This window comes from Halichoerus grypus, chromosome 6 (genome assembly GCF_964656455.1).
Source record: "Halichoerus grypus chromosome 6, mHalGry1.hap1.1, whole genome shotgun sequence".
In the NCBI taxonomy this organism is placed as follows: Eukaryota; Metazoa; Chordata; class Mammalia; order Carnivora; family Phocidae; genus Halichoerus; species Halichoerus grypus.
The window spans coordinates 2,247,045-2,273,280 of NC_135717.1; the positions used below are offsets into that span (position 1 = coordinate 2,247,045).

At 49.1% G+C, this 26,236-nt stretch overlaps 1 protein-coding gene and 1 long non-coding RNA gene across 5 annotated transcripts in view; one reads left to right on the forward strand and one right to left on the reverse strand.

The window, feature by feature from the left end:
* The window catches only part of CARD11 (caspase recruitment domain family member 11), a 111,461-nt gene that overhangs the window by 24,323 nt on the left and 60,902 nt on the right, over positions 1 to 26,236 (reverse strand). For 3 of the 4 annotated variants that reach the window (XM_036101734.2, XM_078074253.1, XM_036101733.2), the window contains exons 2-8: positions 17,897 to 18,030; positions 8,070 to 8,297; positions 6,345 to 6,482; positions 4,931 to 5,256; positions 1,989 to 2,168; positions 948 to 1,100; positions 429 to 554 (exon numbers count right to left, since the gene is read on the reverse strand). In XM_036101734.2, coding sequence (XP_035957627.1) covers positions 429 to 554; positions 948 to 1,100; positions 1,989 to 2,168; positions 4,931 to 5,256; positions 6,345 to 6,482; positions 8,070 to 8,297; positions 17,897 to 17,903 — 1,158 coding nt within the window. In that variant the 5' untranslated portion in view covers positions 17,904 to 18,030. The remainder of the gene's footprint in view (positions 1 to 428; positions 555 to 947; positions 1,101 to 1,988; positions 2,169 to 4,930; positions 5,257 to 6,344; positions 6,483 to 8,069; positions 8,298 to 17,896; positions 18,031 to 26,236) is intronic. The other variant, XM_036101737.2, reaches the window with a different exon arrangement.
* On the forward strand, positions 18,013 to 24,398 carry LOC144382200 (uncharacterized). The gene is made up of 4 exons (XR_013448659.1): positions 18,013 to 18,135; positions 21,933 to 22,024; positions 22,294 to 22,404; positions 23,279 to 24,398. It is a non-coding gene; the product is annotated as an uncharacterized LOC144382200 (long non-coding RNA).

A 26,236-nucleotide genomic window follows, 5' to 3' on the forward strand; every position in this document is an offset into this window, starting at 1 on the left:
TTTGGTTCTTCACCCCGACCCAACCAAATCAGACCCGGGACGTGCTCTCTGTCTGGACACCTGCTTCCCAACCCCGGGGCTCTTTTCTTAACCCCAGCTCTTGGGTGTTTAAATCGCTCCCGTCCCCAGCAGTCCGCATCACAGCTGCCATGTGTCCTGCCCTGGCCGGAGCCGGGCTCTGTGCTGAGAGCCCCGGGGCAGTATCTCACGGAGCCCGCACCCCGCCCCCAGCCAGCGGTGCTGTCTTATTACTCCCATGTTACGGACGAGCACACGGAGGCGTCCACGGGGCGGAGCTGGCCCGCAGCCGCGCACCTGATGAGCGACCGAGCCCGCACGTGGCTGTCTGACTCTGGGGACCACGCGCCGTCGTAGGAGCTGCTGGAGCCCGGCTCAGGCCCCGACGGTACCCGGGTGCCTGCCCGTACCTGGTCCCGCTCGCGCTCTACCTCCTCCAGCTGCAGCATGACCGTATTCATGCGGTGCTTGTACATCTCACAGTCCTTGCCCAGCGTCGAGCACTTAAGCTCCAGGTCCTCCTTCTCCTCCAGGTACTGCGGCAACGGGGAGAGATCAGCGCCCGGGCCAGGGGTTTCCCAGCCGAGCCTCCCTGCCGGCCCGCCCCTCCCCGAGGGTCAGCTCTCTGGAGAGCAGGGCGCAGCTGTAGGGCAGTCAGTTAGCTGAGATTTGCTTCATACCTACTGTGTGCAAGGGAATGTGGAGGGGGGACAGGGCACTGTGTGCCCTCACGTGGGCTGTGGTCAGGAGGGGGAAGGCAGGTGCTGGGGTGGTACAGTGATTCACAAATCACAGCGAGGGGCTCATGCCGGCACTGAAACCTAGTCCCCAGAAGACAGTGGGGGTTGTAGAGCTCTTGCAAATGCACGTTGGTATACTGGCCAGGGGTGGGGGGCGCAGGATGCTGCCCCTCACCCGGGGGCTCCCACCTTGTCCCGTAGCTCCTCTGCCTGGCGGACCTCCTCCTGCAGGTTGTAGATCTTGTTGACGAGCTCCTGCCGGTCCTCCAGAGCCTCCTTGCGGTCATGCTCCAGGATGTCCAAGATGGCCTTGTCCGAGTCCGGCAGGCTGCGCTTCCCGGCCTGGGCGGGTGGGTGGGAAGGTTTGACCATGCTGGGGGCGGGGCGGGGAGCCAGGGGGACCCGGGAGGCCGGGGGAAGGGTTGGGGGGGGACAATAGAGCCAGCGACAGACGCTGGGAGAGCAGGTTTTGTGCTAGGGAAGCAGAGAAAGAGTCGCTGCCTCCTGGGGTCCTTAAGCAGCTTATTATTTAAGAATTTTATCACCTGGAAAGAAGCATAAAACCCGCTTCTGCTCAGGAACATCCCAATGCCTATTGTTCTGCTCTAGCTCTTATCAGAGCCGAGAAAAGCAGTTCCTGCTCCTCCAAACACTTCATAGGTGCCAACAAAGAGAGGACTGCTCTGCTGTCCAGATGCATCCCCGGAAATATCAATTAATCTGCTTCGATTAACCGGGATTCATTCTCTGCTCCAAATCCTCGCCTTAAACACCAGGCAGCCAATCCTGGGGGGATAATTCTATAATTCTAGAGGAAGGGGAGGGGAAGCCTTCTTTCTTTCCCTTTGGGGGATGTTACTTCTCAGCTACTTCCTCCTTCATACCCGAAAATGAGTCTGTGATGAGAAATGTGGGGAGGCACTTGACGTTTTAACAAATGACGCGGAGCTGAGAGGTGCATTTCTTGGGATCTTTAAGGGGAAATCAGTTTCCCAGCCGTCCCTGTCTCACAGAGCCTGGGGCAGGGACTCCGTGAGATCACAAGTGTCATCTTACATAATGTCGTGTCTCTGATGAGTGGGTAGTGTGGCGGCCCCACCTTACCGAGTGTGGACACGAAGGACACCCAGGGATGACGTGGATTACCTGGGGCCCCATGGTCAGCAAGGGGGGACGCACGCCCAGGCCGGGGTCTGCCCCTTCCATCCACTGCCCTGCCCCGACCCGCACCTGGATGATGGACTGCAGCTCCTGGATTTTGGTCTTTAGCATCTCATTCTCCCGCTCCAGCTCCAGAACTTGCTCCCTCTTGGGACGATTCTCAATGTCATTCTTGAGTTTCAGAGACTGGTTCCTCTCCAGCTTGCACTCCTCCTCCATCTTATTCAACCGATGCTTTAGTTGGTCAATCTGAAACGCCCAAGGGTGCATTTGGCAGGCAACACTCGGGAGAGGCCATGCTCCCCCAGATCCCCAGCGGACTTGCCGCGTAACCTGTGTGATGCCCACCCCCGCTTCTTCCAGTGAGCGACGGAGAAGGGCTCAAAGAAACCTTTTGCCGTAAAACAAAGCACCATCTTGATGAAGAGCTCCTGATTTGTTAATTTAGGAAAATTCTGAAAGGGGCTATCTGTCCCTTAGAGAACCTGGGGGACTCCCCTCACGAACCCATGTTATCACAAGGAGCGAGGCGGCCACGGGCTCTGGGTTCCGGGCCCCACACCCCGACTTTACCCCAGAGCAACCGGCACAGGTTTGTCCTTGTGGGTTTCCCACAAAATTCTTTTCAGACAAACGGCACTACTGTGAAAAGGACAGTGTGAGGCCCTCTGGGTTCACAGCATCTCTGGCCTAAAGGACCCACGCTCAGGGCTGGAAGAGTGGCTTCCTGGGGGAGGCGGTTACTACATCTGGAAATGTGACAAGACAAATGGACATCTGCGGAGCTCTGCCCTGGAAGGTGAGTATCAGGAAGGGGGCCCACGAGAAGACTTCGTAGACCTTCGTGACTAAGCCTGTCTGCTTCCCCAAACTGATCGACCTTACAGAACACCCACATCAAGCGTGTCTTCAACAGTTGCAGGAAAGGGAGGCACCAAATGGGCGAGCGCCCTTTTACAAATCTATGGGGAGGATACTGCAAGGTACCTGGCAGGCAGAGGGTGGTGACTTTAGCCAGGAAAACACTGAGCCCCCGTGGAAGGGGAGGACGGAAGAGGCATACAGGGAAGCAGCCTGGGGCTCAGAAATGACCTAGGGACTCAGCTGGCCAGATGTTCTTTCAAGTTCTAGACAAGCTTCCCACTATTCCTGTATCACCAGGGAAATATAATGTAGGACAAAGTCCTAGGAGAGAAATTTCTAAGTCGCTGTCACAGACTAATGTCTCCAAATCCTAGCTACAGCAGCATAGAAACCTCTCCTCCTGGTCATGCCAAAAAAAAAAAAAATCCTCCTCGGCATCTTGGAAGGTCAGCCCAGGGGCCCGGTGCTGGGTCCAGATCCCCTGTCCCATCCAAGTGGGCACAGGGTGCCGGCACTGTGGGCTGCTTACTGGGTCAGCCTCTTGGCCAAGGACGTGGGCTGTGGCTCAGCAGTCCTGGGTGCAGGGATTATGTTCCACGATTGCCATTTACAGATGAGGAAACAGGCCAAAAGCCAAGTAAGCAGTAAAGCCAGAAGCCCGAGTCAGATTCGAACTCAAATGTGTAGGCTTTAAAAGCCCGTGCTCTTGACAGAAACCCTCTACTGCCCGCCATGCCACTGACTCAATTCACCTGAATTCTAGTCGGTTGTTTACTGATCTGTCTGCTTCACCTAAATTGTAAGTGACCTGAGCAGAAATCAGGTTATTTATCCCCGTGTCCCCCACCGTGCTTAGCACTGTGCCTTACACATGGCAGGTGCTTAATAAATATTCCGAGTCTATTTTCCACCCAGCAGCCAGAGTAATCCTTCTAGATATAAATCAGTTGTCACTCTCCAGCTCTCAATCCTTCAGTGGCTTCCCATCACAAGTGGAATAATTTCCAGAGTTCTTACCCTGCCCTTACGATCTGGACCTTGGCCATCTCTCTGTGCCACGTGCTCAGTTGGCGCCATCCCCACTGGCTCTCTTGATGGTCAGAAACACCAAGCATGCCCCCTACTTGGGGGCCTTCATTTGCTCTTTGCCCTTCCCCTGAGCCTTGCATGGCTGGCTCCCTCCCTGTCCTCCCTGTGTCCCCTTCTCAGAGGCCCTTCCTGACCATCCTATTTAAAGTCGCTTCCCTCACTCACTATCCTCATACTCTTTCCTTCCCTCTTCTTAATAGCACTTACTATTACCAGGTGTTTATGTATTTGTTTGCTGATTAGAATGTGAGCTCCGTGATAGCAGAGCCTTGGTCTTGAGTTATGCATCCCTGGAAAAGAGTGTGGTGCACGGCAGCCCTCAATAAATAAAAAGGATGAATGAGTTAAGCAAATTCCCTTCCCCTTCTCCATTTTGGAGGTAAACTCATCAATGACATTAATCACTTGGCTGGCAGATTGTTCATTGATAAGTACATTAACCGTCCCACAGTGCCATGCTGAGCTTTGTGGATACAGTTGGGAAGGGCAGGGTCCCGGCCTCAAAAACCTCAGTCTCCATAGAACAAGTGCTGGGTCTATCTCCTCGCTGAATTTCCTGAGGGTCACTCAAGGTCTGGTTCTCCATATTCCCCCTCACCGGGCTTTGCCGAGGGGCTATGTGCGCATGTCTGCACACGCACCTGCTGGCTGGGGCGGAGGTGGGGTGGGGTGGGGTGGGGGGTGGGGGGGCTGAGCAGGGGGCGGGAAGCCTTACTGAGTCCGTGTGCGCACGTCTGCACATGCACACGGTGGCTGGGGCGGAGGTGGGGTGGGATGGAGTCGGGTGGGGGAGGCGGGCTGAGCAGGTGGCGGGAAGCCTTACTGAGTCCGTGTGCGCACGTCTGCACACGTGCATGGTGGCCCTGGGCCCTCGGCTGTCACGCTAAGCCTCACTGGGTTGGTGTGTTCATGCGCATGGTGGATCTAGGCGCCCCCAAGAACACAGTGTCCCCCCCCCAAGCTGAGTGAGAAGCTCCGGCGGCCCACGTGGGCCTGTGTGCGCCTGCCCGCGCGGTGGTCCCGAGCCCCAGCAGCCCCCCGCCGTGTGTGCTGCTCACCTCGAGCTGGAGGTCTCGGCTCCTCATAACCGCCATGTTCTTTTCTTCACTGAGCTGGGCGTAGCGCATGGCCAAGTTGTAGTTGTCGTCCTTCACCTTGACCAGCTCGTCGTTGTAGCTGTCGCGCTCCTCCTTCATCTTGTAGTACCGCTCCTGGAAGGTCAGCAGCTCCACTCGAGTCAGCGTCAGCTGCTTCTTCTCGTCTTCCAGCTGTCGCGACTTGGCCAGGAGCTCGCACCGCTGTAGGTCCTTGGCCTTCATCTGCTGCTGCAGCTTGATGACCTCGTTCATGAGGAAGTGCGTGAGGCCCTCGTGGCCCTCCTCCACTGTGGAGAGGGGCGCTCATCAGGCCCGAGGAGGGGAGAGCGAAGGGGGCCCCAGGTGTGGGGTGGGGGCAGGCCTTCACTCACTCACTCACTCACTTACACACCAACATTGCACCGAGCTCTTCAGGCCCTGCGCACTCAGAGTGGGCAAGACAGCCTTGGTCCTGGTAGAGCTTACAGTCTCCGAAGGGAGACAGCCGGTAAAACAGCAGATGATCATGCACAGATAGAACTACAGATGGAGAGGATTTCGCGAAGTAAAGGCGCAGGGGCTGTGAAGGTGGGCGGCAGGGGGCCAGATCCAGCCTGGCGGGCAGCTGGGTTGGAAGGCTCCTGATGGTTGAGCTGAAACATTGAGGAGGGAAGCACGTCCTAGGAAGGTGGAAAATCATTGCCAAAGCCCTACAGGGAGGAAGGGGGAACTTGGCACATTTCAGAAACTGAAGGAAGACCAAAGTGGCTGGAGTCCGGAGAGGCGGAGAGGCAGAAGGGGGAGGCTGGGAGCGTGAGCAGGGGCTGGACCATGTAGGGTTCTTGTGGGCTCCATTAAAGACATGGGTGTTTAGCTGGATGCGGTGGAAAACCACCAAAGGTTTTCAGCAAGGAGGGCAACATGAGGGGTGGAGAAAGCATGGAGCAGAGCAGGAATGGCTGTAGAATGGATGGGGTTGGAGGAGTCTGGACTGGGGTAGTGGTGGAGATGGAGAGAAGGGTGATTCAGGAATATTTAGGGAGGAAAGTTGGGATGAGATTACCGAGGGCTCCGGTTCAGGGATGCTGGCAAGACAATAGGCAAGGCAAGGACAGGATCCAGAGGGCAGTAGGAATTTCTGTCCCGCCCCCCCAACATTCACGGAAGGTGTTCCACGAACACCCACTTCTCTTGGCTCTGACTTTGGTCTGTCTGTCACCTACCTTTCTTTGATTGGCAGGCAGAAGTGAGTGGTTGACAGCCCACAGGTGCCACAGGAACACTGTCCTAACGTCATGGATTCATAGCTTTGGAACTGTCCCCCCAACGGACTCACACACACACACACACACACTCCGGCCAGAGTTCAAAGGCTCCTGATGGCAAAGCCACTTACCCACAATGGTAGAGAATCTCCGGGTAGGCTCCTTTCCAGTCACCAGTTTGTACAGTTCCGGGTAGTAAAATTCCAGGCTCTCCAAGAAGACCACATAGCCCCTTTGGCCCTTGGTATGTAGAATGTCCAACAGTCGGCCTAGCGGAACGGAAATCACCCGGTGAGAAGAAGAGTGCACTTCTGATCGGATGTAAGTCTCCAAGTCCAGCCTTACCCTGGGCTCCTATCCCTCAATAAACTCTTAAGAAGACAGTCTCACCACATTCTGTCACTCGAGAGTGGTATCTGGGAGTCCAGATACTATAAATCAAAGTGCCAGGCCCTCAACAGGGATTCAGTGGCTGCTAGTTTTCCTTTCTCTAAGAAATTGGTAGAACCAGGATAAATGGAATTGCAGTTATGGGAACCAATGGTTTCAAAGAGCCTCCCAGTTGACCAGCACAGAAATTAACCATACAGGCACCAGCTCTTCTGTGATTGAAGGAGGCTGGAAGTACAAAGCAATTACAGAATAATGCATGGCTCTCTGAGACTCGGGGCAGGAAGACAAATCTTCGGGTGGAGAGCTAGGAAAAGTCACGGGAAGCAGGCACAGCTCCATGATCTCTGGGTATCTCATAGTCCGGAAACATCTTTAACCTAAATGTAACTTGCCTGGCATTTTTGGTTTCTGGTTCCACTTAATATTTACATTTCTTGGCCCATCCTCAAACATTTTATTTTCAGATATTTCTTCCCTTGAGGTCCCAGGATAGACATAACAAATACGTTTTGTCTTGTGTTAATGGATTATTTGGTGAAGCTGCCTGGAGCGCTGTGTTGAGGATTGTAAAGTTACATCCGAGCTCATCAGGAACCCGAGCTGTGATTAGTGATGTCTGTTATGTGTGCGAAAGAGAGTCACAGCAGATGAGCTACTTATCGCCAGTCGTACCGTGGGGAAGTGATTTTCAAACCTTTTCAACGGCGAGCCACAGGGAGAGAGATATTTTACACTGTGACCTTGTGCGTGGACACACATGCGCAAACACAGAGAAGTGTATGTACACGCATACGTATGTAGAGCCAAGTTTTACAAGCCACACTTGCTGCCTTTGAAGAATGTGATAAAGTGTCACGGATCCCTAGACAGTCTGGGAAAGCCTGTGAACCCCTTCTCAGAATAATATTTTTAAAACAGATAAAAAGGAATTGGATTATGAAGGGAATCGGTTCTAATAAGATACGGTTATCAAATACTAAATTTGAGATTCAGTAATAAAAGTGCCTCTTCACTAATGCATTAATAACACGATCTCTTGGCAGGTCTAGTAACTACTATAATTTTGAGGGTGAGATGAGTGTAAATGCTATTTTGGAAGATCTGTAACAGCTGTAATGTGGTATGAAGTTATCTGTAATTTTATTGTTGACAAAGTCACGGGTATTGCTAATCCCCACTGTGATTCATCGTCTACCTACATTCAGAACGGATGGAAACGCTGAATCTCGGTTAAAGCTAGTAAAATAAAGATGTAATTTCCCCCCATTCCAAGTTCATGGACCCTCTCAGTTCTATACGTAGAGAGCTTGGTGGCGGAGGAGGGGTGGGCAGAAGTCCGTGGACCCCAGTTTAAAAATTCCTGACCCGGAGAAACGTCATTTTGGTACAGCCAACTACAGGGTATTTCCGGAAGCTGCCACAAGAGGCCGCCCACCCTTTCCTCTTGGGTGGCTCCTCATTACCTGCCCGGTTGATCTTGGAAGGCAACATGGGTGCATTGAGCACTTCGTCTTCATCCTGCTCATCAATGACCTTACACTGGCGCAGGTACGGGGTGAGCTTGGCTGGGTTGATGTAGCGACTCAGCATGTGCCGGTTGCACTCCACATTCTCCCACAAGGCATCCTCCTCATCCTTCAGTGTCTCCATATAGTCATCCATCTCTGGCCCTCCTCCTTTCGGACAGAAGCCTCAACAAGGTTAATAAAGGAGCCTCACTGGAATAGCTCCAGAAACTCCTTTAGAGTGATCTCTAGAATATATTGTCGAGTTAAAAAAAAAAGTAAAGTACATATGGTATTTCACCTCTTATTTAAGAAAGGAAAGGATATGAACATAGATATATATTTCTTTATATACTACACATAAGCAATGGACAAATAAGCCATAAAATTAAAAAAAATTATTTATAGAGAGGGGAAATTTTTCAGTTGGAGTATATCCTTTCCATCCAAGATTTATATCTTACTAAGAATTTATCTTCCCCCAAACAATATATACTATTGCTTTTTGTTTTACAGTTTCACATAAAAGACATCATATTGTATGCTTCCTTGTTTCCTTTTTCAACTTATTTTTTTCTCTACCTTTTTTAAGTTTTATCTACATTGATATATATATAATTCGTTCATTTTTTAAAAAACAGCTTTATTGGGATATAAGTCATGTACCATACAATTCACCTTTTAAAATTCAATGTGTACAATTCAGTAGTTTTTAGTGTATTCACAGGGTTGTGCAACCATCACAATAAATTTTAGAACATTTTCATCATCAACCCCAAAAGAAACTCCATCCCTCTTAGCTGGCACCTCCCCATTCCCCCTCCCCCCCAGTTCCTGCTCCTCGAGAGGTAGGCGCCCACTAATCTACCTTCTGTCTCTATAGATTTACTATTCTGGACATTTCATGTAAGTGGAATCCTACAACATGTGGTCTTTTGTGACTGGCTTCTTTCACTAAGCATAATGTTTTTACTGTTCATCCATGTTGTTTCAGTACTTCATTTTTTTACTGATGAATAATTTTTCATTGTACGGCTATATCCCATCTTATTTACCCATCCATTGGTGAACATTTTGGTGGGTGGGTTCTATTTATTGGCTATTATAAATTATGTTGCTATGACGATTCATGTATGGGTTTTTATGTAGACCTATGTTCTTTTTTTCTTTTTAAGATTTATTTATTTGAGAGAGAGCACGAGAGAGAGTAGAGAGCACAAGCAGGGAGGGGGGCGGGGCAGAGGGAGAAGCAGGCTCCCCGCTGAGCAGGGAGCCCGATGTGGGGCTCAATCCCAGGACCCCAAGATCATGACCTGAACTGAAGGCAGACACTTAACCGACTGAGCCACCCAGGTGCCCCAGAAAGCCCATCTTTAACATTTTGAGGAACTGCCAAACTGCTTCCCAAAGTGCCTACAACAATTTACATTCCTGCTAGCAATGTTTGAGGGTTCTAATTTATCCACATCCTTGTCAACACTTGTGGTTGTCTGTTTTATTATAGCCATCTGAGTGGGTGGAAAGTGGTATCTCAGTGTGGTTTTGATTTGTATTTCTCTAATGACTAATGATGTTATCATCTTTTCATGTGCATACTGGCCATTTGTATATGGAGAAATGTCTATTCAAAACCTTTGCCCAGGTTTAAATTGGGTTGTTTGTCTTTACTATCGAGTGGTAGGAATTCTTTATGCGATCTGCATATAAGTCCCTTATCAGATATATGATTTGTAAGTATTTGCTCCCATTCTCTTGATTATATTTTCACTTTCTTAAGGTATTATTTGTAGCACAAGTTTTTAGTTTTGATGTAGTCCAATTTATTTATTTTTTTCTTTTTTCACTTGTGCTTTTGGTGTGTATCTAAAAACCATTGCCTACCTCAAGGCTGTGAAGATTTGCTTCTATTTTTTCTAAGATTTTTATCATTTTAGCTCTTAGATTTAGGTCCATGATGCATTTTGAATTAATATTTGTGTATGGTGTGCAGTAAAGGTTCAACTGTGTTCTTTCACATGTGGATATTTAGTTGTCCCAGCACAATTTGTTGAAAAGTTATTCCTTCCCCATTGATTGGCCTTGGCATCTTTTCAAAAATCAACTCACTGTGTTTACTTCTGGACTCTCGATTCTATTGCATTGGTCTATAGGTCTGTATTTATGCCAGCACCATACTTCATTACTGTACATATGTAGTAAGTTTTGAAATTGGGAAGTATGAGTACTCTAACCTTGTTCCTCTTTTTTAACATTCTTTTGGTTTGTCACAGCCCCTTGCAATTCCATATGAATTTAAGGATCAGTCTGTCAATATCTGCAAAAAGAGGTAGCTGGGATTTCGATACTGAATCCATTGAATATGTAGATCAATTTAGAGATCATAAGACAATGACCCATGAATATGGGGTATCTTTTCATTAGTTTAGGTCTTTAATTTCTTCCAGCAATGTTTTATAGTTTTCAGTGTACAAGTCTTGCACTTCTTTTGCTAAATGTGTTCCTAAATATTTTATTCTTTTTGATGACATCGTAAATGTGAACTGTTCTCTTAATTTCATTTGTGGAATGTTCACGGCTAGTATATAGATATACGATTGATTTTTCTATATTGATCTCTCATTCTGTAACCTTACCGAAATAATTTCTTAGCTCTAATAGTTTGTTAGTGGATTTCTTGTGATTTTCTATATACAAGATAATGTCACCTGCAGTTAGATAGTTTTACTTCTGTCTTTTCAATCCGGACACCTTTTATTTCTCTTTCTTGTCTAACTACCCTGGCTAGAACCTCCAGCACAATATTAAATAGAAGTGGCAAGAATAGACATTCTTGTCTTATTCTTGACCTTAGGGGAAAAGCGTCCATTTTTTTTTTTGTCATTAAGTATGATGCTAGTTGGTTGTGTGTGTGTGTGTGTGCGCGCACACATGCGCGCATGTGTGTTTTAGATATCTTTTATCAGATTGGGGAAGATCCCTTATATTCCTGGTTTGTTGAGTACTTTTATCATGAAAGGGTGTTTGATTTTATCCAGTGCTTTTCTTCATCCATTGAGATGACCATGTGATTTTTAGTTTTGATTCTGTTAATGTGATGTATTACATTAATTGATTTTCAGGTATTAGAAAAACCATGCATTCTTCATATAAATCCCACTTAGTCATGGTGTGTAATTATTTTTATAGACTGTTGGATTCTATTTGGTAGTGTATTTTTGAGGACTTTTGCATCTATGTTCAGAAGAGATATTGGTCAGTAGTTTTCTTACTTGTGATGTCCTTGACTGGTCTTGATATTGGGGTAATATTGGCCTCATAGAATTAGTTGGGAAATACTCCCTTCTTTTCTATCCTTTGGAAGAGTCTGTGAAGAATTTTTTCTTTTGTTCGGTAGAATTCACCAGGGATGACATCTGGGCCTGGGCGTTTCTTTGTGGGTAGATTTTTGATTACTAATTCTTTACTTGTTATATGTTTGCTCAGATTTCCTGTTTTTCTTGAGTCAGTTTCAGTAGTTTGTGTCTTTCTAGGAATTTGTCCATTTCATCTAAGTTGTAAATTTATTGGAAACAATTGTTCATATTATTCCTTTATAACGCTCTTACTTATGTAAGGTTGGTAGTAATGTCCTCTCTTTTATTTCTGATTCTACTACTACTAATCAGGATCACGTTCTTCTGAATCTAGGTGCCCTTGAAACTCTAACCAGGGATATCTTGCCTCAATTAGGGAGAACAAAATGAATACCTATTTTAACTTCTTACTGCCCCAGCCATCATACTTTCAAACCATGGTTTCTCTCCTCTTAGTTCCCTGTCATTCTCATTAACCTGAGAGAGAGAGAGAGAGAGAGAGAGAGAGAGAGAGTGAAGGGGGAGGGAGGGGGAGGGAGTGAGAAGGGGGAGGAGGAGGGGGAGAAGGGGGAGGAAGGGAGGGGAGGAGGAAGGAGAGGGGGTAGGGAGAGGGAGGGAGGAGAAGAGGTAAGGGGACAGGGGAGGGAGAGGGGGAGAGAAGGGTGGGGAGACTTCTCTCTTTTTTCCTTGGTCACGCTAGCTAAAGTTTTATCAATTTTGTTATTTCGAAGAACCAACTTTTTATCTGAAGCTAATGTAGCATTGTGTGTCAAATATTCTCAAATAAAAAAATTTAAAAACAACAACAAAGAACCAACTTTTGGTTTCTGTGATTTCTATTGGTTGTCTATTCTCTAACTCACTTATTTCTGTATTAATCTCTATTATTTCCTTCTGTCTGCTTCCTTTGGGTTTAATTTGCTCTTCTTTTTCTAGTTTCATAAGGTGAAACGCTAGGTTATTAAGATCTTTTTAAGTAAAAACATTAGAGCTATAAATTTCCCTCCAAGCGCTGCTTCAGCTGCATCCCTTATGTTTTGGTAGGTTGCATTTTTATCTTCACTCATCTGAGTAAGTTTTCTATTTTCTTTCCTGATTCCTTCTTTTTGACCCACTAGTTATGTAGAAGTGTGATGTTTAATTTCCCCCATATTTGTGAATTCCCCAGATTTCTTTGTTATGTATTTCTAATTTAATGCCATTGTGGCTGGAAAACATGATCTGTATTATTTTAATCCTTTAAAGCTTGTTGAAGCTAGTTTTACAGACCAGTGTATGACTGATCTTGGAGAATGTTCCAGGTGTGTGCTTAAGAAGAGCATGTCCTGCCGCTGTTGGGGGAGCATGCTATGGATGTCTGTTAGATTTAGTTAGTTTATAGGGTCGTTCAAGTCCTCTCTCTCCTTGTTGATCTTCTGGCTAGTGGTTCTATCCATTATTAAAAGTAGGGCATTAAAGTCTGCGACTATTCAGTTAATTGTTCAATTTGACTGTTTTATGTATTATTCCATTGCAAGAATATACCATAATTTATTTACCCATTTCTCTACTGATGAATATTTAATTTTCCCCAGTGCTTTGTGTGGACACTTGGCGCTGTTTGCAGTAGGAAACAATGGAAGCAAGTGATATGCTCATCAGTCAGTACTCCAAAATCCTTTTGTACTATGGAGTAAACTCTGAAAGGGATGTGGTAACATAAAAACATCCCAAGACATATTGTTTTAAAAAAAGTCAAATTTCAGAATACATATATGAAGTATAATACAAAAAAAAAAAAAAAAGGTCTTGGTCCTGGTTCCTGACACAGAGCTCCTAAGGCCTCTGGAATCTTCTGAGTGATGAGTGTCTTTTGTATGGTAATGAGATGACTCTAGGCTTAAGGGCCCAGAGATAGCTTCCAGTGGGGGCTGGCTGCCAGAAAGACCAAGTGGTTAGAGGGTTATGACTTTCAGCCCCACACCCCTACCTCCAGGGAGGGGAGAGAAGCTGGAAATTGAATTCAGTCATCAAGAGTGAATGATCTAATCAATCATGGCTATATAATGAAACCTTGATAAAACTCCTTCAACAACCAGGTTCAAGGAGCTTCAGAGCTGGTGAATAAATGCCCCCTCTGGGAGGGTCATACCTCAACTCCATGGGGACAGAGGCTCCCACACTCAGGACCCTTCTAGACCCCGCCCTCCATGCCTCCTCATCTGGCTGCTCATTTGCATCCCTTAAACTGTAATTAGTATCGTGTCTTCTTGGGGTGTATGAGTCATTTTAGCAAATTACTGAACCTGACGAGGGGTTGTGGGAACCCTGGATTCGTAGCTGCTCGGAGGAGGGGGGGAGTATGGGTGGCCCCTGGGACTTGAAGCTGTCATCTGAAGTGGGAGCAGGCTCGTGGGGGTCTTTGCTGACTCTGGAGAGTTAGTGTTGGGATTGAGTCGAGTTGCTGGATACCCAGTCGGTGTCGGAGAATTGGCTGGTGTGTGGAAAATGACATATATTTGGTATCAGGAAGAAGACGTCACATGCAGCACAAAACCACATACGTAACGCACCGCTAAGCAAGACTATAATTATACGTGTGTGTGTGTGTGTGTGTGTGTGTGTGTGTGTGTGTGCGCGCGCGCGCAGAGAGGGAAGAGAGAGAGGAAGGGCCGGGGACGCTTCAGAGAACTGGATGCAATGGTTACATCTTGGAAGAGGAATAAAGTTCAGAGGTTAGTGGTCAAGGAGGGCTTGGACATGATACCATTTTAGTATTTACAACAAGCACGTAGCGGTGCACGACTTGTACAGTTTGGAAGAAAAAAAGAGACAAATGAACGAAGGTGAAAGCCAAGTACAGTGCAATAGACAGGCCAATATCCAATATTTGCCCCTGACTCACATCTTCTGGGAAGACCACAGCCCCAACAGCTTGTTTGCACCGAGGAAACCCTCTGGCCAGCCGACGGACCTGCCTCACGGAGAACTGGTCCACAGGCTGGGGGTTTCGCGTGGGGCCGAAGAGACGGCGGGACGGTGAGCGTGCTGGGGGGTACCGAGCTAGAGGTGGCATTGGGGTGAGCAGAGCTGGGTCACAGTGAAGCCTAGGTGTGGGCAGGGGAGGCTGCCGAGGTAGAGAAGGTAGAGGTAGGCAGAGGAAGCCCGTCTGCTGAGCGAAGCCTCAGTGAGAAGCCCTGTGGGTCCAGAAGAAGCAGCGGGAGCAGTTCCTCTCCAGTCCCAGCCCCATAAGCGCTGGCCATGCGTGCTGCATGGTCCTTGCCGTGGGGTCTCCGAGAGTCCCCTCATTAATCTGAGCTACTTGCAGTGGGCGTTCGCTTCACGCAACCTGAAGGACACGAATGACCACACCTGTTTGCTGTCATGAGCAATAACTGATTTGGAGTGCTAGAAACTGAAACCCAGTCCCTCCCCCGGGCGGGGAAGAGCACACAGATAGCCCTGCCTCACAGACACAAGTCCTGACCCCTGCCAGCCCTCTCGCTGAGATAGGAGGGCCACCGGGGCCCCGCGGCGAGCCTGTGCTGGGGCGACATGAACACGCCCACTGCAGCCACTCCCCCCGACACGGAGTCACTATGACCATTTCTACTCACAAAGCAAAACGTACTTTCCTAGACTATTCTTGAAGACTCAATATCCTAAGCACTCGATTCAACACATTTACTGAGAGTGTGGCAGCCACCACTGTGCCGGTCCATGTCACCCCCCCACGCCCCCTGCTTACAGAATCCTCAGGTTTTTCAGGAACTGAGCTACCCCACGCTTCAGGGAGGCCGGGCACCTTCTGAGCTGCGAGGAGCAAGATCTTGTTTGGTCTCTACCAGAGCTGTAAGAAGAAGCACGTGAAGTGCTTTATGACACACACAACCTATGGGAAATCCTGCTGTGTGTGGGGGGGCAGTTCTGGTGTTTTTTCTTGATCTTTGACAGGGACACAGGAAGGAACACTGTCATCCAGCTTTTGGATGTTAGCAGGTGAAGGTGTGTGTGATGCTGGGAGTTGTTCGGCCATCCTGTGACCTGAGGACTCACGTAAGAACAAGAGCTAACGTCCTCAAGACGGCAGAGCAGAAAGATGGAAAGAACCTGGGTCCCCGATGTCCCCTCCTGGGCACTGAATTCACCAACATCAGACATCTCCCCGCCCCCCCCCACCACTGGGCTCCTTCAGAAGCAAGATAATAAATGCCTTTGCCCTGAGCCATTTTAAACGGGATCCACTATTATATGCACCCAAAGCCTCCTGACTAGTTAATGTATCTACTTAATACAAAGACTAGCTAAGCACAGTGAACAGAGAACCAGGTGCTCACAGGCTGACGCTGGTTATGGGGTCAAAGGCATGTGCCCAGAAATTAATTAAATGTCAGCTCAAGGCAGGGAGACAAGCAGGTCTGGATGGAGCAGAGAAGCATTTCTGGCCGCCCTTCACGGACCGAGGCGGCTGTGCTGGGCATGCCCAGTGGGACAGAAACGCCTCCTCCAGGGACCGGGGTGGCCTGTCAGTGGCCTCTGCTGGGGAAAAAGGAAAATAAAAACAAAGCAGGACATGACTAGAGCCAAACCTTTTTCCCCCAAACGAAAGGAAGGGGACCCTCCCACCTTATATGCAAGCAAACAATAGAGCCTCCATCTAGTGGCCATCACTGATACCCCGGTGCACTTCAGCTGCTTCGCAAACACGGGTCGAGTCAAACTCGTGAGAACTGCCTAGTTTGGTGAGCCCCCCGAGCCACGGGGTGGCCTAAGAGGACGCCGTGGCCTCCACCACCAGCGGAGGGCGGTGAGCGCCTGCGAGCACCAAGCACCGGCCCCGGGAGCAGGGACGCCGAGGCGTTTCCCACCGGCCCCTGCCCTTGGGAGGCAGCCACAGTGGGCTGCTGAGGGTCAGCTGTGGCACCCCGACAGCTGCAGGGGGGCGTGAGGAGGGCCGCAGAAGAGAAGGGGCACAAGCACCCCAGGCTAGGCTGCTACCATGTGCCAGGTGCGCACCTGTCCCCTACTGCCATGATCACAGCAACCTGGGGGGCGGGATCCTCCCTGTTCTACAGACACGTCATCTGGGCTGAACGGTGTCCCCTCGGATTAGGAACCATGAGCCAGCCCCCCTGTTCCCACTCGAGGGCCAAAGACCGAGGTGAGCAGTGACTCAGCCCCCGGCATCCCACCGTGGCTGACGTAAACCTTGGGATCGGAAAACAAGTTGACCTGACCTGGGAGGCTTGGACACGCAGGGCACACGCCCAGGCTTCCCTCCTCGGTGTGCTCCCCGGAGAGACCACCCTGTAGGTCAGGAGGCTCGTGCAAGGGTGGCCGTGCATCCAAGCCCGAGGAAGCACGCCGATGTCCGAGGCGGGAGAGCGGATAAGCGCCGTGGGCCTTCAGGGACGCCGCGTGCTACGGCGGTCCTCGCCGATGAACCTCGGGATGTGACGCGGGGCACGGAGCACCCACGAGATGACACTGTCTGGCTACGTCTCTAAGACGGACGACTGAACTATGCTGTTAAGGAGAGACAGCAAAACCACACCGAGGAGCGAGGAACGGGTAAGAAGGAGAACGGCGGCTCCCGTGGGAGGGCAGCACCGTGTCACTGTCCCCCGGAGATGCCGGTGATACTGGGATCTGGGGTGCAGCTTAGCTGGGGACGCTGTGTCCCCTGTGTTACTGTCTCAGACACACACAGCCATAAACGCACCAAGAGTTTCTTGGGCAAAAACTACGGCTAGTGTAGCTAGCCTCGAAGGAAAACCATTTCGGACACAATTTCAGATGCAATTCCTCCCCGCACACTTGGCTGTGACTCAGCCTGACCCCGCCTGGTCTTCTGGGAGGAATCCGGCAGCTTCCTTGAAAACGGTCTGCCCAGGATCGCGCCCTCGGACCCGAGGCGCTGACAGCCGGTGGTGCCGGTGGCCCCCCCCCCCTCCGTCGGGCTCAGCGCTGGAGGCGGCTCGGCCCCACCCTCAGCCGGGGCTGGTGTCCGGCCCGAGTCGAAGCCTCGACCCCATGGGCCTTTTTACAAACAGCGGGAAAAGCAAGCTCAAGGCTCCTGGGTCAGGTTCTACAGGAAGGGCCATTTTGCTCAGCTTTTTACAAGACAGGGAGATGACTTGTCCGTGGACAAACTCCGTGGCAGTGGCCGGTCTCCCTCGCCTCCCTCACTGACTCGAAACGTTTACCGTGTGGCCCCCCCATTGCTGTTACAATGAAGTTCAACATCTCTATCGTGACCCCTCGGCCCTGCCGGGTTTGCTCCTGCTGGCTCCCGGAGTCTCGTCCTGTGTCCTGGGCTCCTCACCAAACCTGCTCACGCACCTCCCTCTGCCTAGAACCTCCCCCACCGCGCCCCTGTCAAGTCTTAGGTAAGCCTCACTCAGCGTTTTTGTTTTGTTTTCTAATCTACTGGCGATTACACAAGCAAAGTACCTGGCATGCAGTCGTTGCTCAGTAGACAGCGCCTGCTGTCCCGGGACGGAGCTCCGACTTCTGCGCCTCCAGGCCGCTGCCGGGCCTGCCCCGAGCCAGTCTTCCTCGGGATCTAGAGCTGCGATGGCCGGAATCTGTAAAAGGAAAGATAATCTGACTTGGCACAAGGACGGAGGTTGGAGAGAGAGAGAGAGAGAACCACTCAAGTATCAAAGTGATGCCCTGCTTTGGAAGGAAAGGTCAGAAAATCCTGGGGTGCCCATCTCTCCCGGTGACAGTGACGCAGCGGACCGTGGCCAGGAGCTGCTGGGGAGAAGGGTTTTTGTCGCAGCCCATGGCCAGTCTGTAAGGCCACTGGCCACAGGTCCTGAGACCTCTGGGACCGGGGAGGAGGGCAGATGGTAGCCTTGGGGTTAGTCCTGACCAGGGTGGAAGGTCTTCACAAAGTCGCTGATAGGAGTGTTCGCAGAGTGAAGACGTTCTAATCAGCTACTAATTCATTAGGTCAAAGGCGGCAAACCGCATTCCTGAGCCCAGAAGGGTTCCTTTCACTGTGAATTACGCCTTCAGCCCCCGGCACGCCGTGGGTTTGGGCAGGAACACACCATGGCACGCACTGTAATTTCCCCAAGGTGGTGCTCCTCACGGTGACGGACGAGGCCGTCGTCAGTGCCCAGCTCAGCCACTCCAGGAGCCCGGGGAAGGAAGACCGGGGAGGCAGAAAGGCGAGGAACAACCCCTGCGACGGTGAGGTGGGGCCGGACACCGGGCCTGACACCTGTCCCGCCCGACAGCGGCTGGGATCCCTTTGGTGGGGGCTTTAGGCAGCTGCTCCATGGCCGGCTGCTCTGCCTCGGCAGTGACAGGGACCCTGGGACATCGCTGTTAAATCAGGAACTCGCTTGGTTTCAGCTCTGAGAATTAATCACAGGTGACACCAGATCTCCCAGGGCTGGTAGAAGCTGCTCTTGTCGGGTGTCAGCTTGGATCGGAGTGAGCTGTCACAGGCCCTCTGCCCCGGGGAGGTGGCAGTGACATGCTTCTCTGGAGGACACCATCTCCTTTGTCTTCTCACGGCCTCCCTGCTCTGCGGCTGGGACAGGAGGAGCTACGCTGCTGCCCAGCACTGCGCGCGAGGGCTGGGGAAGCCGGCGATCTGCGGGGCCAAGTGCCCCAGCAGAGACCAGCAGGCCGATGAGCAGAGGCAAAGGGAAATTATACTTTTCTGCATTTGCATTTAAAAGCAACAGAACATGCATTTCTTTCATAATCAGAAGAAAAGGCTTTTTACAAAATTAATAAGAAAGATTTTAGTTACAAGAAAGGAAAAACAGATTTTCACAGGGTTGTACAACTACCCAATGTGTCAACATAGGTTGGAAAAACTGAGACACAAGACAACCAGTAATGAGGCTGAACTTTCTATTTCTGCTGTTAGAATTCTGATTACACCCTCAAGAACTTGGTCATAAGGTTGGAAAAACTTATAGGATATGTCTCTCGAGAGATTAGCTTATTGGTATAACATTCAACTGGCTGAAACATCATCCCTGATGCTTATAGATTATTTACTATGTGCCAGGCACTTGCTAAGCATAACTGATAAACTCAAAAACTCTCTTGAGATAGGTGGTATTATTATTATTGCTATCATCATCACCATTTTATAGCCAAGAAAACCAAACCCGGGAGAGGTTCAAGGTCATATAATTAGCATGGAAGGCAGGATTTGGACCCAAGGTTCTCTGACTTACTTTTACTACCATACAGCCCCTAGAATTACCTTTTAAAAAATAAAAGTTTACTTTTAGAAGGACTAGAATCAGAAAGTGTATGTACGTACACTCCCTGAAATAGCACTTTTACACGCAAAACTTAAGACAGAACTAAAACCACTTTCTAAGATGGCACCTATTGGCTCAGGATTAAAAAGAACAACTATTGCTTCTCGATAGAGGAATCAACTGCTTAGTGAGTTATAAGTGTGTTATGCAAACACAGTCGGTGCCCATTCGCCCTACGGTGAAGCTGTTTAATCAACGAGCAGAACTTGTACACACTGCTTTTGTCACTTCCTACTTAAGAATAAACAGAGAGCCAAGGATCACCTGATGTGTGAAGAAAGTCTTCATGTGAAAGGAAGAGATCAAAAGAGACAAGTTGATACAAAGAACTTGCAGGAAGCAGACAATGCAGAATAAGAAAAAATTAAAAAAACAACCCCACAACCTGATAATTAAAATCCATTGAAATTAAATAAGATATTGCATCTATAAAACAATAGTAGGATGCTATGAAAAAGGAATGATCAAAGAACGAGAAAGAGTTCTTAGCAATTAAAATAAAGTACCAGAAATTTATCAATAGAAAGTTTGGAAGACAAAGTTGAGGAAATCTTCCAAAAAGTTAATAAAAAGTTAAAGAGAAGAAAGATAAGAAATGGTGGGGGAAATGAGGTTAATTTAGGTCTAATATCCGATAAATAGAAATCCTGCAAAGAGAGTGCAGAGGTTATGTTTCCTTTCTTGTCTAGCTTTTGGAGATAGAATGTAAAGTTAGGGATGAAATTATCAGAGAAATAATATTAGAGGATTCTCCAGATGTAAGCACATGAGTCTTCAGATTTAAATGGCCCTTCGGGTGCTCAGTACAATCAGTGGAAAAATAACTTTCTCAGAACATCCTTGTGAAATTTCAGGCCATCAGGAAATAAGAGAAGACTCTAAATGCTTCCAGAGAGGACACATCAGGTCATATGTAAAGGACTAGGAGTAAGTTTGGCATCAGACATTTCAATAGCAATACTGGAAACTGGGAGACAATGAAGTGATGCCTTCACATTTTTGATGGAAAATACTTTTTAACCTAGAATTCTATTACACCCCTCCCCCAATTATTAGGCATGAAAATAGAATGATATTATTTTCAGAAAGGTAGAGACTCAAAATATTTATTTATTTTAAAGATTTGATTTATTTGTCAGAGAGAGAAAAAGAGAGAGAGAGAGAGAGAAAGAACAAGCAGGGGGAGCGGCAGGCAGAGGGAGAAGCAGGCCCCCTGCTGAGCAAGAAGCCCGATGCGGGGCTCCATCCCAGGACACTGGGATCATGACCTGAGTCTAAGGCAGAAGCTGGTTTAACCAACTGAACCACCCAGGCGTCCCGACTCTAAACATGTATTTCCCATGTACCCTTTCTTAGGAAGCTACTAGAGGATATGCTCGAGTAAAATGAGGGAATAAAACAATAAAGAGGAAGGTATAGAGCTCAGGAAACAGAAAATCTAATTGGACAAAGCAGCAAGGAAATCCCAGGATGAGAGAGAGGTGGCAAAAAGGAGCTGGCCAAGATTATGGCAGGCTCACGGAGGGCCCAGTAGAGGGAGGTGGCCAGGGGGAAAATGGAATGGTCATCTGATATATTTCATAATTTAGGAAATAATATTGTCGGGCAAATGACAGGACTGTGAGTCAGATGGAAAAATAGTGAAGGATAGGCACATAAAAAAAACCTCAACAAATGAAAAAAAGAGGCAATATTAACTCCAGGAGAAAACAAAAAGGTAAGAAAGGAAATAATTACAGCATGCAACTTGCCTCAACATAAACAATATTTACCTAGTGATAATAATGTAACATATACAACTGTGATCTAAATGCATGGAGACAATGAAGGAAGGGGAGATGCATGGAGTGGGGTACTCAGAAAAGAGGGCTAAATGCTCCTCTACCTAAGAGTATGTCAGTAAATAAAGTGGATATATCTGTAAATAGCAATGCAAACCTATTACTTAGAAATGAGGTAAATAACAGAAGAAAACAACAGTGAAAAGTTATAAGTAGTTGCCTCTGGGGATCAGGACTGGGAACAGATGTTTTTATTACAAGCCTACTTTACATTTCAACTCTGCATACATGTATTATCCTGGCAAAAAAATGAACAAAAATTAACATATGTCAATAGTTGGAAATACGGATGATACGTTTAAGTATAAAGAATCCATTCTCTGTGCACTTAACATTGTCTACCTTTTGTAGTGCTTGTCAGACAGCTCGCCTCATCATAAACCAGAAGTGCTGCCTGGATGCTGAGCACTTCACAGATGTCACCTCACTTCCCAGGAACTCAGGTAGGTTCCATTATTCTGGGTCTTATTATTCTCACTTTATGAGGAGGAGGTAGGATCAGAAAGTTAAATAATGGGGTGAGATCTCACAGCTTCACTAAGCGGCAGAGATTCCAACTCAGCCCTCATTGACTCCGACTCGTGATCTCACTTAAACTAGCAATCATCACAACTAATATTTATTAAGCATAGCATCTAATCTAAGCAATTAGATTCCTTGCTTCCTGGGCTCTATATCTTTCTCTTTATGGCTTTATTCCCTCATTCTGCAGGAGTATATCCTCTAATAGGTGTCTATGGAAACATACATGGTAGTGCTGTGGGCAGACACTGTGCTAAACGCTCCATGTGGATTAGCTCCTTTCATACAACAGCGCTATAAGGTGCGTACCACTATCCCCATTTTATAGAAGAGAAGTTCAGGGAGGCCCAGCTACCTGCCACATGTCTGTCTCATCTCCCATAGAACCTAGCATGGGGACTAACTCTTAGTAGCTGCTCAATATATATTTGTTGGGTGAATAAATAAAAATCAAATCCTGAATAAAATAAACAATAAGGCTATTATTATTTCAAATCCAGGGAGTGCCTAGCCCTTTGGAAAAGAGCCGTGTTTGTGGGCAGACACCTCCTCTCTCCAAGAGCTACCCCCGGGGCAAAAGCTCTGGAACCAGAAGGGGGTCAGCAATCAGTCAGATAAATGCATCTCTGCTTAATTGATTTGCCTGGATGATTGGAGTAAGAGGCTTGAGATGGAGGGTTTAATTATTCCAAAGAAACCTCCATTTAATTGAAAGGATTTCTGGCAAAAAAAAAAAAAAAAGGGAAAAATATTATTTAAAAGGATGATCTACTGCCTGTGAGGAAGGACTGAAGAGACACTGGTCCAACCATCTATGTGTTCATGGCCCTGGAAATGAAGCTTTATGGAAAAGGACCAGAGCCCTCCCTTCCTGTGGGCCTCATCCCCTGCAGTCCCCATTCCTATAAAAAGGACATGTAGAGAAACAGCTAGAAAATTCCCCCTGCAGGATTCTTCCCTGGGATCCCAGTTAACTTTCTAACCTATCTCCTTCAGCTCATTCAACTAAAATATTGAGATGATAGTATTTCCCATCAATTAACATGTGTACAGCAATCAACAGAGCTTCCCTGATACGTATTTTGAAAGCAGCAATTATCGTTTTAGATTCACAGTGGAGTGGCAGACATTGCCGGCTGCCGACCTAACATCCATTCTCTCTTGTCTATCAACAGAGTTCCAATTTTGTGGGGAGCATTACCATGCCCCTCGAACAACTATGCTTGCAGCCTCTCTTGCAGTTAGAGATGGCTATGGGACACAGTTCTGACCGGTGAGATGGAAGCAGAAGTTTCTGGAGACGTTTAGAAGGGCTCTATAGAGGGGTGGCGGCAGAATCAGGGCAGAAGAGCCTTTTATTTGTCCCTGTCTTCCTACCTGGAATGTGGATGCAATGTTCTGCTGCAGAGCAGCTATTTTGTGAGCATGAAGACAAAGGTCACACTCTAAGTATGACTGAGTAGGATGCCACAAGTATTTTGGGTCCAAGCTTAACCTCTGAGTTCTTAGTTCATGAGAAGAATAAAATCCCTACTATGTGTAAAACTGATTTCCTTTCAAACAAATGAGATCCAAGCCTTCTAAGAAAGTCATATTGGCCCCAGCCTCAGACTTGAGCCCCTCAATCTGAGCAACTGCCTCTTCTATTTGCGCCGGTTCCTTTTTTTTTCTAGATCCAAAACCACAGTAAATAAGAGATCAGTAAGGACTGAGGACCGCCCATGTATAGAGTGCCCTCTGAGGGGTCAGCGACCATGAGGAGATAAGGCACAGCCCACGAAATGTGATGAACAGATGACATTTCTAGCGGGCAGCGCAAGGGCAAGGCGATCTACCTCACTTGCCTGCTGCAGTCCTGCCTCGGATCCTGAGCTGTGCTCCTCACTTTTCAGTCTCGAGTCACATCTCCGGCCTCTGCCACGTCCACTAGAATCTCTCTGTTCTCTCATTCAGCCCTCATTCTTCCACAGGAGCCCACCCCCGCCCCCGCCAGCCCCAGCCCACGTGACAGCCAAGCTCCTCGCTGTCACCCCAGAGCACCACCAACCTCCCCCGACCATCTCCTCAGGGACCAGGCCACCTGTAATCATACCTGGAGCTCCTCAAGGGGCTCCGTCCATCTACTTCCAGGTGACCCAGGCAAAGGGCCAGTGGTTTCTGTGGGATAAAATTGTCTCGACCTGGTATCTTTTAGGAAGGAAGCGGGGGAGGCATCAGTAGACACCTGGGCACGGGGGCAGTGGGGAGCACGGCACATCGACTGAAGCCGGAGACCGAAGGCATGGCAAGCATCACCCCTTCGCCATCCCCAGCCCTGCCACACACCCCACCACCCACCGCGGCTTCCGACTCGCACCGCAGCAAAGAACTTTGGAAAGGGCACACACCTCTTGCATTAGCAAAGGATACTGCTCCCCTCCAGCTCTTGTTTTCCTATCAGCTCTGCAGGGCAGCTTTTCAAAAAAGCGCAATTAGGAATGACAGATTTAAATTGTTCTGAAATGCATATCAATTGATCACACTGGTTCTTGAGGAGCATCTGGATTCCAGAGCCGTGCGCACAGCACACTGGCGGCGCTGACGGTCTCCAGGAGCCGCGGCTGGACCACTTGGCCAAACCTGGGAAGGGTGGTCTCGCTCCGGGGCTGGCCAGGGGGGAGCCCCAGCCTCGGCGATCACGAAATGTAGTCTTCTCCTGCGCTGGCCTTGGAAGCCTGGTCAGCAGATCGCCTTTGCCACAGGGACAGTGATGTCATGGTGACCCCCAGCGGATTCCAGTTCCAGAGTCCTCTGTGCTTTCAAAGACAGACCCTTTGCTTCATCCAGGTGCACAATTCTTCTCCATTGGCATAGTCTTCACTGTTTGGCTACCATTTTGTTATCTGGGTTGGGAGAAACTTGGAGCGTCCGCGGTCCCTCTTGGAATGCTTCGTGTCAAGACTGGGGTTTGCGGTTGTGCTAACATGGGGCGGATTTTCGATGAGCATTTGCTGAAGCAAAAGCTCTAATGACCTAAGGTGTTACGATAAGAACATTCCATTGTCACAGAACTGCATTCAGTCGCCGGTTAGCCAAGAAGCACTTGGCGATGGCAGGCGATACGGTCAGCCCAGGTGGCCGCCCTGCCCCACCTCTCCCAGCGGAACGCAGGTCCCTGTTGTGGAATGGACCCACGTTCCTGTGCTTTTCACCTGGTTTCGCCATCGCTCATTTGCACACCCGCTGTGATTCTTTGAGAGGGCTTGTGTCATGCTCATCGGTGAGTCTGCAGCACACGCCGCCCGCATGCGGTGAGCTTTCCACACATCTGCCCAGTGAGCGAACCAACGGGTCTCCTTCCAGAGTCTGGCCCCACTGCTTGGGGTTTCTATGACGCAGAAGCGGGACACGGAGCGTGCATTTTGGTGCATGAATCACAGGGAGATGTAATCCCAGCAAAGGAGAGGTGGAAAGAAACCATGAGTTACTTTTTGATTTGGGGAATGGGGAGGCGGGTTGGAAGGGAGAATGGCAGAGTGGGCCGGTGGTAAGAAAGCCTGCAGGTTCACGGGAAGACGAGGAGAGAAGGGAGCGAGGCTGGGGAGGAAGAAGGAGGAGGAAGCCCGGGGCGGCAGCCGGCCGTTTGGCAGGTGAGCCTCTGCTCCGAGAACGCAGATCAGAGGCGCGGCGCGGGGACCTGCCAGGGGAACGTGGAGCGGGCCACTCGGGCCACACTGGCCTCCGCTCAGACAGACTTCTCTCCAGGGCCCAGGGCAGGTACGCAGCCTCACGAGCATGCTTTGAAGCCCCAGCAGCAAGGTGCCCTGGTCTCTCTCTTCTGCGTTTCGAAGGTGCACCAAATCCATGCTCCGAAGCCATGAGGTGAACAACCAAAAATGCATCTGTAGTCGTGGGACTCTGTGTTCTGTGAAATATCACGAGGACCGGTAAATCAGTGAATCAGTGACACTTCTGGGCACGTTTCCACGTGTTTGAAAATGACTCTGCCCATGACTTCAATCAGGGAGCAGGTCAGTACCTAGAAGCAGGCAGATTTCGGGTTTCCTCCTGCGGGGACAGAGAGGTGGCGCTGGGGGTGGGGCGTCCTTGCCTCCAGCTTTGACCCGATGCTTCCACCACGGCCCGGCCCGAGC